The following is a 16130-nucleotide window of genomic DNA, read 5'->3' as shown; positions in this document are numbered from 1 at the left end:
AAATATGTAACAAGTCTGGAGCTACTCATTGGTTTCTAGCTTTCAAATAGGCATATTCTTCACTTCTCTAGTAGTGCCCTATGTAATCAACTCTTCCCCTGGTCCTTAGAGAGAAAGTAGTGCCCTATGTAATCAACTCTTCCCCTGGTCCTTAGAGAGAAAGTAGTGCCCTATGTAATCAACTCAATGTAGTTTGTTAATATAAATCAATGTAGTTTGTTAATATACCTGGTAAAATAATGGTTAATAAAACTTTAAAGGGGGCCCTATAAAATCTGATTTTTTCCCCTAATACATTTTTCCAGTTTTATTTCTGTTCTGATTCCATGTCAATGCTTAAATCACATCAGAAGACAAGTCTGGAAGAAAACTAATACATAACTATATTTTTGTGTAATTCCCCTTTAATTGTGCATCTAGTGAGTGAGGAGTGTGCTGTCTAATGTGCCGGTCTCACGATGCTTCTGTACTGCTGCTGCTCACTTCAGGGTCAAGTTTGCAAACAACAAATGATAGATACAAATGATATATTTACTCATGATAGACTTCTGCCAGGTAAGCCTACTTCGCAGTTAACATTTCATTGAGAAGGGTTTTGAGAAAGTTTTTCTGTCAACCCACAAGACGGTTATCACATCAACTGGCTACACAGGGAGTGATAGACAAACGTGCGCACCACACAGACACAGGAGCAATATTGCTGGAAATTAATTGGCAAATATTGCGTTTGGGGAGGGGTCAAGTGCAAGTACTGGTTCAGGTGAGGAGGAGGATTATTATATAATACAAATCAATATATTGGGTTTATTGATTTACTTTGTGTTCCCTTACAGCGCTCTCACCTCTCATGAATCATGTCAATACTCCAACTTGGATAGCAACTGGTTCAGGTGAGAAGGAGGATTATTTAAGATACTGTTTGAAGAGGGGGACAGTAAAAAATCTGAATTTTATATAGTCATTTTTCTATGGTCAACATATTATATCATTCAAATCAATATTGGGTTTATTGATTTACTTTGTGTTCAGTCACAGGGATGATGGATCACGTTTTAGTGACTGCAACTTCATGAGGTGAGGAGGAGGATTATTTAAGATACTGTTTAAAGAGGTAGGGTTTCAGATGTTTTAGGAAGATGGGCAGGGACTCTGCTGTCTTAGCTTCAGGGGGACAAGCGAGGATCCCAGCCAACAGAGAGTTGCAGACGGGAAAGGACAAGTGCCTGGATTAGGACCTGTGCCACTTCCTGTGTGAGGAAAGGTTGTACTCTGCGGATGTTGTAGAGCATGAACCTGCAGGAGTAAGTCACTGCTTTGATGTTTGAGGAGAACGACAGGGTGTTGTCCAGGGTCACGCCAAGGTTCTTTGCACTCTGGGAGGGGGACACGGTGGAGTTGTCAACCATGATGGAGAGGTCTTGGAGCAGGTAGGCCTTCCCCGGGAGAATGAGCAACTCTGTCTTATCGACGTTGAGCTTGAAGTGGTGGGCCGACATCCAAGCTGAGATATCTGCCAGGCGCACAGAAATGTGTGTCACCACCTGGGTGTCAGAAGGGGGGAAGCAGAAAAGTAGTTGAGTGTCATCCACATAGCAATGATAGGAGAGACCATGAGAGGATATGATGGAACCAAGTGACTTGGTGTGAAGAGAAAATAGGAAACAGCCTAGAACCGAGCCCTGGGGGACACCAGTAGTGAGAGTACGTGGTGAGAGCGGCCTGCCAGGTAGGGTGCAATCCAAGAGTGTGCAGAGGCTGAGACGCCCAGGCCTGATAGGGTGGAGAGGAGGATCTGATGGTTCAAGGTGTCGAAGGCAGCGGATAGATCTAGGAGGATGAGAACAGAGAGATAGTCCGCTTTGGCATTGCTGAGAGCCTCCATGACACAGAGAAGAGCAATCTCGGTTGAGACAGACTGTATATCATGGGTCTCCAAGAGGTCGATTGAAAGCTACAAGTAAAAAACTAGACCTGTGTCCCTTCTTTTCTTCTAACCCTAGCCAGTCAGGCTTCAAGACGGGTCAATCTCGGTTGAGGGTTAGAAGATCGTTCTGAGAGCGATAAGGAGAAAGTGTTTTGGAAAGAAAAGAAGGGACACAGGTCTAGTTTTTTACTTGTAGCTTTCAATCGACCTCTTGGAGACCCATGATATACAATGTGTCCATGTTTGTTGTTGTTCCAGCTCCACCCACCATTTTGAGGACGTTGAGACAGAGAAGAGATGTGAGGAAACCGGTAAGTAAAGCTGTGACTCTGAGTTGAAACACCAGAAATGGTCTCCTTATGAAGTAATGGTTTTCCTACTGCATATAGCTTTATCTTTCTATTATTTACATCTATTTTTTAAAATTATTTTTATTTTTTTATTTTCTATTTTAAACTGGTCTTGTATGTCAAAGATATATAGTATATACTTATGATTTACTGGTCTTTCTTACCTAGATTTACATGTAGCATAAAGTGTGTATGTGTATGAAAAAAAAAACAATAGCTATGTTTACATTATTTCTGGTCAAACCACAACTGAGCTAGCCAAATACAACATTTTTGTTGTACTCAATCTCTGACACTAGCACCTCTTATTTCAGTCTAGGAAAAGTTATTTTTTTGAAGCTTTTTTGGGGGGGTTGCGCCTGTATGCTATTTCATGGTACGATGCTGTATATTCCCCATGGGCATTAAAGGGATGATTTTGACCATATGGTTAATTAGGGGTGTTTCTAAACGCAAATAGCCAAGGTCATAAATGAGCACTGAGGCTGAGAACAATTGGTATTTATCAATGGTTATCTCCTACCAGTGTGCCTATGACACTTGTAGGATTGTTTGATAAATCACACGCTTTGTATGCATACGGATATTCTACATTTTGTTCTTAAAAGTAATAATTAAAAAATGTAAAATGTGTTCTTCTTTCCAGTGGATGACATCACACAGAGAGTTAAAGGGAACCTGAAAGCCAGTCTGAAGAAGAAGTTTGGATTTGCGTTTGAAGGAACTGCTGAGGAACAAACTGGACTTGATAGCGTTTACACACAGCTCTACATCACACAGGAAGAGGTGAATAAAGAACATGAGGTTCGACAGATTGAATATACATCCAAGAGAAACATATCAGACACTCCAATAAACTGCAATGACATCTTCAAACCCTTATCTGGAGAAGAGAAGAGACCGATCAGAACTGTAATGACAAAGGGCATCGCTGGCATTGGAAAAACAATCTCTGTACATAAGTTTATCCTCGACTGGGCAGAAGGAAACGCCAATCAGGATGTTGATTTCATCTTTGTGCTTCCTTTCCGAGAGCTGAATTTGATTAAAGATGAGCAGTACAGTCTTCATGGACTTCTGAATAAATTCCACCCTGAACTAACAGAGATAGTAGAAGCAAAGATTTATGCTACCTGCAAAGTTCTGTTCATCTTTGATGGTCTGAATGAAAGCCAACTGCCTGTGGATTTTGAAAAACACAAGAGGATGACTGATGTTGTACAGACGTCATCGGTGGATGTGCTGCTGACAAACCTCATCAAGGGGAATCTGCTTCCCGAAGCTCTCCTCTGGATAACCTCCAGACCAGCAGCAGCCAATCAGATCCTGCGTCAGTATATCAGCAAGGTGACAGAGGTACGAGGGTTCAACGATAAACAGAAAAAAGAATACTTCAGGAAGAGATTCACAGATCAGAACCAGGCCAGCAGAATCATCTCACACATTAATACATCAATGACCCTCCACATCATGTGCCACATACCAGTCTTCTGTTGGATTACTGCCAGGGTTCTTGAGCACATGATGAGTGAAGATGAGAGCGGAGAGATCACAACTCTGACTGAGATGTACAATCACCTCCTGCTCATTGAGACAAACCTGAAAAGCAAGATGTATAGTGGGGAAAATGAGACAGATCTGACCATAATTGTAGAAAGAAACAAAGAAAACATTATGAAACTGGCTCAACTGGCATTTAAACAGCTGGTGAAGGGCAATCTCATATTCTCCAAGAAAGACCTAAAAGAGTGTGGCATTGATGTCAGTGAAGCCTCAGTATACTCTGGGTTTTGCACAGAAATCTTGAAAGAAGAGTGTGTGCTGTATCAGAAGGTGTACTGCTTTGTTCACCTGAGTTTCCAGGAGTTCCTTGCTGCTCTGTACGTTTTCCACTGCTGTGCGAGCAAGAACATCAAGGCCCTGGAGTCTTTCATTGGGGATGTGTCTTCAGAGCTGTCCTTGCATGAGCTGCTGAAGATGATGGTGGATAAAGCCTTGGAGAGTGAGAATGGACACCTGGACTTGTTCCTCCGCTTCCTTGTTGGCATCTCAACAGAATCCAACCAGAAACTGTTACAAGACCTTCTGCCACAAACAGAGATCAGCTCAGAGACTGTTAAGGAAATTAAGAAATACCTCAGGGAGCCGAACGTAGAGCAAGTGTCACCTGATAGGTACATCAATCTACTCATTTGCTTGACTGAGATGAAAGATGATTCAGTACATGACGACATTGACAAGTTCCTGAAGTCTGGAAAACCTGCAGAAATAGAAAGGTCACCTGGTGACTGCTCAACTCTGGCCTATGCGCTGCTGATATCAAAGGGCGTGCTGGATGAACTTGACCTACAGAGATACAACACATCTGAGGAGGGGCGTTTGAGACTGATCCCAGCTGTGAGGAATTGCAGAAAGGCAATGTAAGTAATAATGTAAATCTCGCAAATACCATACTTAAAGCCCCCATGCCGTCTTTGTGTGTGTTTATTTTATGAAAATAGCTCCAAATACGTTTTTATTCGTTTATTTCTCTGAGCCTCCTTTTGCCATTGAAATGCTCAGTCTGATCTTGTAGGCGTGTTGATACAAATTGTAATATATTTACATACACAGCCCTGATTAAAAAATATATATAATTGTCAGATACTGTAGGATCGTTTAGACTCAACTTTGGACCCTCTAATCAGGGAGTGATTTAGAACTGGGACACCAGGTGGGTGCAATTAATTATCCGGTTGAACAGAAAACCTGCAGGCTCCGGACCTAGTAGAGTAAAAGTTGAATACCCCTGGTCTAGGGCCTACCCTGCTTACCCCTTCAAAGTAGGACGATACATATGCAAATAAAAGATGACTGGTCATTGGTCAGAATAATAATAATCAAATCAGATTGTGATGTCATGCTGTGGTCCAAAAACTCCATCCCACCTGAACAAGCTCTTACATTAAAAAAGTATTACAGTATCATTATTTTCACAATTTCAGAGTGTTATTTCGACCTCATAGTGTGGAAATATCAGAAACAGAAAAATCACGTTTTTTTTTACTGCACTGCCCTTTTAATGCCCAATTTTGATCTTAACCAATATTTCTGAAAATAAACACATTGCTTACTTGTAAACTAGTTGAAAACTAATAATTTTAAACTTTTATGCTCATTTTGACCAAATCAACTAGGTCCCTTTCAATCACATATAGTTTTTTATTAGAAATGTTAAAATGTCACAACAGGTTCAGAAACAATATGCATATAGGAAGGAGGTCAGGTAACCTTCCCTAAGACCTGCTGTTTTATTCAGAGCTGCCAAGGCTTTTGAATCATGTGGACAACCATGGTTCGTTACCCAGATGGTCACACATATACTGTACATGGAAGGAAGTTCCATTGAATGAATACGGATTATAATACTGAATATGCTAAGATGATCAAATTAAAGCAATTATTTATAACTGTTCTTTGACAGTTTATTTGGGACTCGTTGAAAAAATAGTTATTGTTGTTTCAAACAATTTCAAATATTGAAATACCTACAAATATTATTGTATTTTTGCAAGACTTGTTTTTTAATATCAAAATAAATGTTTTCCTTTTATCATCTATATTTGACTAACTCAACTATCTGGATTTTTTATGAAATATATATATTATATATTTTTGGCCCAGGTCTTAATGTCACCGTAATCAGAGAATAACTAGTGTTAAACATCCCCAACTTGCACTTCAACACAATCTGTATGGGGTCTAAGGGTCCTCCCTCAGAATTTTCTGGGGCATCTAAAGCTCATTTCCTGCATTTCCACACAATTTAATATAACCGTTTTGGGGTCATTTTGCAGTCACTGTATTGTAATTAAGAATAGAATATGTTTCTAAACCCTTCTACATGAATTTGGATGCTACCATGATTATGGATCATGCTGAATGAATTGTGAATAATGATGAGTGAGAAAGTTGTAGACACATGAATATCATACCCCACCAAAAATGCTAACCTCCCCTGATATTGTAATGCTGAGAGGTTAGCATGTCTTGGGGGTATGATATTTGTGCATCTGTAACTTTCTCACTCATCATTATTCATAATTAATTCAGGACTATCCGTAATGATGGTAGCGTCCACATGAATGTAGAAGTGTTTAGAAACATATTCTATTCTTATTTAAAATAAAAGTGACTCCAAAAATGACACAATTCATTATTTACTATTAATTTCTATTGGGCACAAAATATTCTGAAACACAACCATCTAACAAATGTGTAGAGTCAAATACATCACTTTTTACTACTTTAATACACATACAAGTTCACCCGATTAATGGTACATCAACTGGCGAAAACTAGCCAAGTTAATTTACATCTGTTGAAATGGGACAAAACAAAGGCTACAAAACATTTCCATACACACAACAGCTGTGACAGATACTGAGATAGCTAGAAGCTAGAGCTGAACTAGCTGTGGTAGCTACTAGCTAGCTCAGCACTGGGAATATACTTTTTTCCCCCGTTAAGTCAAACAGCAGTTACCTTGCATCAGTCAAATAAACTAGCCAGTTTCTGTTCTGCTTGCTTTTACAACTCGGAGAAAAAGCACAACACACAGCATCTGCCTCTGTTCATCTCTCCCGTGACGGTACTATAAGCCAGCCTTTCAGAAGCTTTGCCTTCACACTGTCCAGGCTGAAACCACCAAACAGCCTACCCGACCGCTCTGAGGCGTACACATGTTCCTAAAGCACACCGATAACACTTTTTGTATCACAGTGCAATGATAAAACTGTGAGGGGACAAAAATGCAGTTTCAGAATGAAGTGAAAGTTGCGCCCCTGCATCTCTGTTTCTGTAGACTGGCTGGCTGTAGACTCCTACCTGAGCGCTATGAATCACTGGCCTTCGTTCTCCAATCAGCAGACTCATCCTTGAGAGAGCTCGACCTGAGTAACTGTACGCTGTCTGATGGTGATGATGATGAGGGCAGACTGAGTGTTCTCTTTGCTGCATTGAAACATCCACACTGTAAACTGGAGACATTGAGTTCAGTACTTTGGGAGGTGTTTTCAGATGACGAGAACCTGAAGATTGTTGGATAGTTTTTGGGTCATTTTGTCACCCTGACAGCTTGTATATGTACTGATCATATGTTCTTAATCATTGTTTTAATGGTGGCAGGTAGCCTAGCGGTTAGAGTGTTGGGCCAGTAACCAAAAGATTGCTGGTTCAAATACCCGAGCCGGCAAGGTGTCAAATCTGTCAATGTGCCCTTAAGCAAGGCACTTAACCCTAATTTGCTCTAGGGGTGCCGTACTACTATGTCTGACCCTGTAAAACAACACATTTCGCTGCACCTATCTGGTGTATGGGACAATAACACTAATATATAACATCTATTTTTTGTTTTAACACTTAGCTTTGGGTATGAATGCATATCAAACCTTTCCTCCCAAGAATGTTGATGTTTTTTGGGTAGCACTTTCTTTGTAGTATAGTCTTATGAAGTATTATATATAAATATCCTTTCATAAAATGTTTTCCTCTGTTGTTGCAGACTTGCTGGCTGTGAACTCACTGAGTGGTTTTATGAAGTTTTGGCCTCAGTTCTCAGCTCAAATGACTCACCTGAGAAAGCTGGACCTGAGTCACAATGACCTGCAGGATTCAGGAGTGAAGCTGCTCTCTGCTGGACTGGAGAATCCACACTGTCAACTAGAGAAACTGGATCTGAGTCACAATGACCTGCAGGATTCAGGAGTGAAGCTGCTCTCTGCTGGACTGGGGAATCCACACTGTCAACTAGAGAAACTGGACCTGAGTCACAATGACCTGCAGGATTCAGGAGTGAAGCTGCTCTCTGCTGGACTGGGGAATCCACACTGTGAACTAGAGACACTGAGGTCAGTACTTAGAAACATTGTTACTCAACAGGAGACCAGAAGGTATGTGTCAGAAAACAATCTATCCTCAGTTTCTTTTAACAGTTTTTAAATATATTATACTGCTATACTCACTGACCATATATTGTTGAGTCAGAATATCCACAGGGCCCATTCCTTCAGAAAATATACCCTAAACACCTTAGTTACTCCAATCCATCCATCTTATATAACAAGTCTGTCCCTTTTAGAATAATGTGTCCATTACATATTTTGTATTGCTCAATAATGTTACCAAATATATGTTATATTTTGATGTGTTTTGCCCTAACTCTGTTCTCTGCAGGATGAGATTCTGTAGAGTCACAGAGGAAGGCTGTGCTTCTCTGGCTTCAGCTCTGAGGTCAAACGCCTCCCACCTGAGAGAACTGGACCTGAGCTTCAATCACCCAGGAGACTCTGGAGTGAAGCTGCTCTCTGCTAGACTGGAGGATCCACACTGTGGACTGGAGAAACTCAAGTTAGTACAGTTTCTGGGAAAACCATATATTTCTAGTGTTTTTCTTTCCCCATTTATACCACCTCCTTTGAGTTCTGACCAAAACAGAATGACAAACAGTCTTGTAACTGATTGATTGAAAATTGCATTTATCTTATTGTTCTGAGAACAGCCAGGTATGGATATGGTGTAGAGCTCTTACTTTGTCACCGTTTTGGAATAGACTACACTTCATACAGGCTGGACTAGACTATACTTCATACAGGCTGGACTAGACTACACTTCATACAGGCTGGACTAGACTACACTTCATACAGGCTGGACTAGACTACACTTCATACAGGCTGGACTGGACTACACTTCATACAGGCTGGACTAGACTACACTTCATACAGGCTGGACTAGACTACACTTCATACAGGCTGGACTAGACTACACTTCATACAGGCTGGACTAGACTATACTTCATACAGGCTGGACTAGACTACACTTCATACAGGCTGGACTGGACTACACTTCATACAGGCTGGACTGGACTACACTTCATACAGGCTGGACTAGACTACACTTCATACAGGCTGTGTGTCACTCACTTTGTCTGTTCCTCTGTCTCTCCCACAGTGTGGACCATAATGAAGAGATCTGGGTAAAACCACAGCTGATAAAGAAATGTAAGTGTGATAAGGAACTGGAATAGAATTTTATGAAATATAATTATTGTATTCTATTTTATTTTACGATTTTCTTAAAACATTTATCACACATTGTTTTTTAATCTATATTTTTGAGGGGCTATTTTCAGATTTGATTGAGCACAATGTCAGCATAGGCTTGAATCTGGCCTACTGCTCTTTGACACAACCTCTATCTTTCCCAACTGTCATTCTCTTCCTAGTCCAAAAATCCTATAGGATTTCAATCCAAAAATCTTATTAGAATCCAATAGAATATTGTATCAGGTTTTGGAACCTGTCCTATACGTCTGGTACCAAAATCTGATAGGATTCTTGTATCCTATAGGATACTATAAGATAAAATCCTGTAGGATAGAATCCCATAGGAGTCCAAAATGGTTCCAAAATCTGATAGGATTGTATTACTCCCATATTGTGGTTGTGTGTTGAACAGGTGGAGAACCTCAGGGAATTATCATTGGTGTTGAGTAGGCGAAGAGATGGAGATTGTGCTCCGGAGAGACATGGGAGAAAGACTGTTCCTCAGTTTACTGGTCTTGATTGCAGTTTAACATAAATGTTCAGGTTACATATTTAGCTGTGAGATTGTCCAATAAAGCTACATATTAGATTGTTTAAGATTATTTCTGTTAATTTCCTGCACGTGGACAGTATGTGATACTACATTACACAACCTCATGATTTGACCACTTCAAATTGAGGGTAATTACACAACCTTTTTACTTCAGATTAGTATAAATGTTTATAGTAATCACATTGACAAAATCGATTGCTTAAAACAGATCAATATCATTGGTTTTGTCATACTCGCCAGTGGTTTTAGGACTTCTACTATGAAACTCAAATGGCAGGGAAAATTCGGGGCGCTATCTGTATAAAAGTCACTGGCCTCACAACAAATACATGGGCTTGTGAGTCAAACTATCACTCAAATAACAGCCAACCCATGTCACTGTTGATATTCTATGGAGGGTTGTGATTCGTTGAAGTTAAATAACAAAGCAACTGATTTGTTTCCTGCCACGTTTCGGCAGTCTCCGAAAACTTCCATTGGACGTGTTAGAATTTAGACGACTGTCTTCAGCAAATTCTCTTCTAACCAGTGATATACAAATTATTCTCAGATTCACTGTAGCCTTTGAATAGTGTTAGTTTTAACAGCGCATACACGTTTGCCCCCGCTCTATTGATTCCAAATTGATATCGATATGAGTGATTAACAAATTAGTGTTGTGTTTAGCTTTCTGCGTTGGCGACCCAATTGAAACAAAATGCAACAATCCACAATGTAGCTGGCTGTCTGTGTGTCTATGTACGCTGCTGACTCAACACTATACACGTCGGCTGCAACAATAAAATAAAGAACTGAGACATTTTTAACATAGATTTCCAGTCAGTTTATAATGGGTAACTAGCAATAGACTGGTGCTAAATTATCTCCAACTAAAAGCATCAGTTTTGGGACAAATGACTCGCTCAACGCTAAACCTCGTTTGGATCCATTATTGACTAATGTGGCTATTGAGCAAGTTGAGGAGACTAAACTGATGGGTTTAACCCTAGATAGCAAGCTGTCATGGTCAAAACATATAGACGCAATGGTTGCTAAAATGAGAATTGGTCTGTCCATGATAGGGCGTTGCTTTGCCTTCTTGACATCTCAGTCAACCAGACAAGTCCTACAGGCCCTTGTTTTGTCGCAGCTGACTACTGCCCAGCTGTGTGGTCATGTGTGGCAAAGAAGGTGAATTGCAGTTGGTCCAGAACAAAGCAGCACATATCACACTTTAATGTACACGGAGAGAAAGTGTCAGTAACTTGCATGTCGGTCTCTCCTGGCTCAAAATTGAGGAGAGATTGACTGCATCACTATTGGTCTTCGTGCGAGGTATTGACGTGTTGAAGGTACCGAACTGTCTGTTCAAGCATTTGGCAGACAGATCAGACACTCATTGCTACAACACAAGACATGCAACCAGAGGTCTCTTCACAGTTCCAGGTCCAGATCAGAGGCTGGGAAACACACAGTATTAAATAGAGCCATGACTACATGGAACCCTCTGCCACCCCAGGTAACTCAAACTAGCAATAAAACCAGTTACATTTTCTTAAACAAAAGAACAGCTTCCTGCACAAAGGGCACTGTGAAGAGACACAGCCATTTTATATATATTGCATTGTAATTAGCACTGTTCTAAGTATTAGACCTAGATATTGTGTGTATGTACTGATATGTAAGCTAGGTGTGATGTTTTTAATGTGTGTAGTTCAGTCCTTGACTAATACTGTTCTGTACTATGTATTATGTCATGTTTCATTTGGATCTCAGAAAGAGTAGCTGGTGCTTTTACAGCGGCTAATGGGGATCCTGATTAAACACCAAAATACCTAAAAACTGTTACAATGATAATGTTAGAAAACCATAGATTCTCTGCACAGCCACAGGAGGTGAGCTGAACTTGGTAGTTAATTAACACTGCAAGCCTGTGGTAGCTGTGATGTCATCAGTCATTCTTAAAGGGACAAGGGCTTTCACTGTCCATACTGTCCAAATACTCCTTAAAACACAATGTGTGATAGAATTTAGAGAAAGTTTACTAAACATATTGTAGTATTGAGGCATTAGATATAATTTGTTTTCAGCACAAACACTGGTCTAATCCAGCCAACTCTCTCCTAAACCTCTCCTCCTGTCTGCAGATGCCTGTGATCTCACACTGGACCCAAACACAGCACACAGAAACCTCTCTCTGTCTGAGGGGAACAGAAGGGTGGAGAGGGTTAAAGAGGAGCAGCCGTATCCTGATCACCCAGAGAGATTTCAGTTGCATCCCCAGGTGCTGTGTGGAGAGGGTCTGACTGGACGCTGTTACTGGGAGGTAGAGTGGAGTGGGCGGGCTGACATAGGAGTGACATATAAAGGCATCAACAGAAAAGAAGATGGTTCTGCCAGTGACTTTGGATACAATAACAAGTCCTGGCGTCTGACCTGCCGTGGGGATCATTACACTGCCCTCCACAATAGTGAATATACTACTATACCTGCTCCACACCTCATCAACCCTCCTCAACCCCAGAGAGACCTGTCCTCCTGTCCTCCACGGCCCAGAGTAGGAGTGTTTCTGGACTGGCCGACCGGCACTCTGTCGTTCTACAAGGTCTACTCTGGCAGGATGACCCACCTGTACACATTCCAGACCACATTCACTGAGCCCCTCTATCCCACTTTTGGGTTTCAGCATCCTCACACCTCTGTGTCCCTCGGGTTTGCCAGCAATCCTGTATCATCTGAGGTAGACAACTTTTAAAATATTATTATAGATATTCTCCTCGCTGTATTTTCTGTTATGAATTTAAATTGAAGAAGCTATTGATTTTCAGAGGGAGATTTTGCCAAATAATCCTTAATTAACTAATTCAGAGTTGATAAAGGCTGTGTTCGGGCGCATCAAATCTGTTTTGCAATTGTGAGTAAATTGTGACTTACTGATCTACAAACAATAATAGTTTGTAGATGAAACTAGTTATTTATATATTTTTTGTGGATCAGTGAAGTGATTTGAAGATCAGTCAGTCAGCATTCGATGATGCTGTCAATGTCAAACAAACTATAATAAGCAATGAAGTAAAACAAATTGTGACTTCAGGCTTTGACTGATTTGATGTTCCACCCTGACGTGTTGGTCTATCATCCAATGAGATATGAGCAAAGGCAGGCTTATAATAGATGACTGTACCAAGTATGTACAGGGGCGGCAGCCTAGTGGTTAGAGCGTTGGGCCAGTAACAGAAAGGTTGCTAGATCGAATCCCCGAGCTGACAAGGTAAAAATCTGTCATTCTGCCCCTGAAAAGACTGTTCCTAGGCCGTCATTGTAAATAAGAATGTGTTCTTAACTGACTTGCCTAGTTAAATAAAGGTAAAATATGAAGTATATTATATCAAACCTTTATCATGAGAGAGTCATAAATGAGCTGGGCTACTATTCCTTTTCATTAGAGGGAGAGCATTTCCACTTGATGAATGAAATACATATTTTATTCAGTTTGAATACATTCAAATTCAATTGTAACATATTTTGTCTTATGATCTTTTAATCAGAGACCAGGATTGGTTAGTGGTAAGTTGTAAAATGGCTCTCTATTTGGCCTTTGCATGTAGACTAGACACCAATACAAGACTACCACTGAAGAACACCATTGGCATTGTTCACAGTTAATTTGCATGCCGCTGTCAGTCACTGAATAGTTAGCCTCTGCGGGGTCGTCAACAGCCAGAGGTTCTAGTTTTCAGGGGAAATGGAACAGAGAGCCTGGGACAAGAGAGAGCCTTTTATTCTTGTCAAGACCATAATGTGGGTTATCTAGTTTCAGGCATTTATTTTACATCTGCTATGTCAGGTTACTTATAGTAATGAGAAAGATGAGAAGGGAGGAGCCAACTGTCAAATCCTGGAGAATTTGGGGGTGGAGACTATTCAGTTAATAAAATATATTTATGATTTCTGCACGTCTAAATTGTGTGGAGAAAGGCACAAGATGTTTTTCATAATAATGATCCTAAGAATACTTCCAGAACCACCATGAGGACACTTTAATGAGTACCATGTAGCACAGGAGGTTGGTGGCATCTTAATTGGGGAGGACAGGCTTGTGGTAATGGCTGGAGTGGAATTACTGGAATAGTATCAAATACATCAAACACAAGTTTTCCAGGTGTTTGATGCCATTCCCTTTGCTCCCTTCCGGCCATTATTATGAGCCGTCCTCCCCTCAGCAGCCTCCACTGCCATGTACTGTATATAATACATTTCTGTGTAGAATCTTGATCAAATATGATACACAACATGTATAAACTTTTTATTTACAATAGATTTTTTTTTTGCTTCATTGAATTAATGTTTAACTTTGTTTGAATGTATTCATGAAAATGGTGTTCTAATTCTGTCTCTATGTTCAGGCTACCCGCTGTCCAGATGAGATCCTGATAATGGCAGAAATAAGCAGAGTAAGTCGCTCTGGATAAGAGCGTCTGCTAAATGACTTAAATGTAAATGTAAATGTAGAAGAAGAAGGAAAAGAGGAAGATGATGATGAAGTAGAATACAACAGAAAAGTGTGTATGTAATCAGTCCAAAGGGTCGTGATATTGTCTACTGAAGAATCACCAGCTTTATAACTTTTAATTATGATATGATGATGTCCACTGCCTGAAGAAGAGCACATTCAGAATGAGGGTCACACTGACAATGACATATTTACACTTTCTCTGTGCAGATTCTCCTCTCCTGGAACCCAATGATCCAACCTTGCCAAAACAGAAAGGATCATCCATTCCCTTGCCACGCTCTCACAGTTGGCCTTTTTCTAGTGAGGGGACAAAGGAAGAGGAGAGCGAGGACTTCTTTCTGACAGCTTACCTGATGCCATGGAGAATTTAAACTTTACAGAGATTAGAATAGTCAACCAAGGCCTGTGTACTACTGACCCTCCCATGGTAAGACCTTTGCTGTAAAGAAAGCAAGAAAGACCAGTTTATATGTTTATATTCAACTACTCTTCAAACTATTCAAAATCTATTGTCTTTACATTGTAGATGGTTCCCAATAACTTGGAACCAGAATTCTATAATCATGAGGGCAAGGGAGCATACCGGTAACTTTTTTTCCTCAATAATAGTTTCTAAGGACAATGCCTCATTTAAAAAAATCAAATACAGATAATGTAATTAAAATGTCATTCTTCACTATTGTTTCCTCTAGGTTCCAGTGCCCCAGTGCAGGTCCGTTCCAGTGCAGTATAACAGGCCTGGTGTTTAGGATGGAGGGAGAGGGAGAGGTGCTCTATAGGACAGTCCACTGGGACAGGAGGCTTCTAGCCCAGAGTGGCAAGAGACCTGCAGGGCCGCTGTTCAACATCGACTGCCCTCAGAAGTCTGTCTGTCAACTACACCTCCCACACTGTCAGATTCATTCTTGTGAGTAATCATTTCAAGCAATGTTCATTAATGAAAGATGTTGTAGCTCAGACACAGGTTGGATTGTCAAACATTGGCCTGCCAACAGCACTTAGCACCTAAGAACAGTCAATCTCTTTTGTGTTCACATTGCAAAGACCTTGAAGTTGTTAGCCACTCAGCGTTAAAATACTCCATATATATATATATATATGTCGGAAGTTTACATACACCTTAGCCAAATACATTTAAACTCAGTTTTTCACAATTCCTGACATTTAATCCTAGTAAAAATTCCCTGTCTTAGGTCAGCTAGGATCACCACTTTATTTTAAGAATGTGAAATAATAGTAGAGAGAATTATTTATTTCAGCAGGATTGAGGTCAGGGCTTTGTGATGGCCACTCCAATACCTTGACTTTGTTGTCCTTAAGCCATTTTGCCACAACTTTGGAAGTATGCTTGGGGTCATTGTCCATTTGGAAGACCCACAAGCTTTCACTTCCTGACTGATGTCTTGAGATGTTGCTTCAATATATCCACATAATTTTCCTCCCTCATGATGCCATCTATTTTGGGAAGTGCACCAGTCCTTCCTGCAGCAAAGCACCCCCACAACATGATGCTGCCACCCTCGTGCTTCACGGTTGGGATGGTGTTCTTCGGCTTGCAAGCCTCCCCCATTTTCCTCAAAAAATAACTATGGTCATTATGGCCAAGCAGTTCTATTTTTGTTTCATCAGACCAGAGGACAAAAAGTCTGGCTTTTTTATGGCAGTTTTGGAGCAGTGGCTTCTTCCTTGCTGAGCGACCTTTCAGGTTATGTCGATATAGGACTTG

General features: G+C 40.6%; 2 protein-coding genes across 5 annotated transcripts in view; both read left to right on the top strand.

Annotated features, from left to right (window-relative positions):
* Positions 1 to 286: 286 nt before the first annotated feature.
* Positions 287 to 14360, top strand: LOC115178034 (NLR family CARD domain-containing protein 3-like). The gene is made up of 10 exons (XM_029739042.1): positions 287 to 890; positions 1030 to 1074; positions 2183 to 2235; positions 2921 to 4694; positions 7817 to 7878; positions 8054 to 8162; positions 8488 to 8661; positions 9262 to 9311; positions 12036 to 12628; positions 14295 to 14360. Exons 2-10 carry the CDS (start codon positions 1070 to 1072, stop codon positions 14358 to 14360), a joined length of 2886 nt encoding a protein of 961 aa, XP_029594902.1. The 5' UTR covers positions 287 to 890; positions 1030 to 1069.
* An 11-nt stretch (positions 14361 to 14371) lies between these two features.
* The window catches only part of LOC115178876 (NACHT, LRR and PYD domains-containing protein 1), a 32648-nt gene continuing 30889 nt past the window's right edge, over positions 14372 to 16130 (top strand). For all 4 annotated transcript variants that reach the window (XM_029740263.1, XM_029740261.1, XM_029740262.1 and 1 more), the window contains exons 1-4: positions 14372 to 14454; positions 14612 to 14831; positions 14931 to 14989; positions 15097 to 15311. In XM_029740263.1, the coding sequence (XP_029596123.1) occupies positions 14763 to 14831; positions 14931 to 14989; positions 15097 to 15311 (343 nt within the window). In that variant the 5' untranslated portion in view covers positions 14372 to 14454; positions 14612 to 14762. The remainder of the gene's footprint in view (positions 14455 to 14611; positions 14832 to 14930; positions 14990 to 15096; positions 15312 to 16130) is intronic.

This window comes from Salmo trutta, chromosome 38 (genome assembly GCF_901001165.1).
Source record: "Salmo trutta chromosome 38, fSalTru1.1, whole genome shotgun sequence".
NCBI classification, from domain to species: domain Eukaryota; kingdom Metazoa; phylum Chordata; class Actinopteri; order Salmoniformes; family Salmonidae; genus Salmo; species Salmo trutta.
This window is presented reverse-complemented; position numbering and strand designations above follow the sequence as displayed.

Coding starts and splice junctions, on each gene's coding strand:
- LOC115178034 (XM_029739042.1), top strand. Junction 2,236..2,920: donor GAAGAGATGTGAGGAAACCG/GTAAGTAAAGCT, acceptor TCTTCTTTCCAG/TGGATGACATCACACAGAGA. Junction 4,695..7,816: donor AGGAATTGCAGAAAGGCAAT/GTAAGTAATAAT, acceptor CTGTTGTTGCAG/ACTTGCTGGCTGTGAACTCA.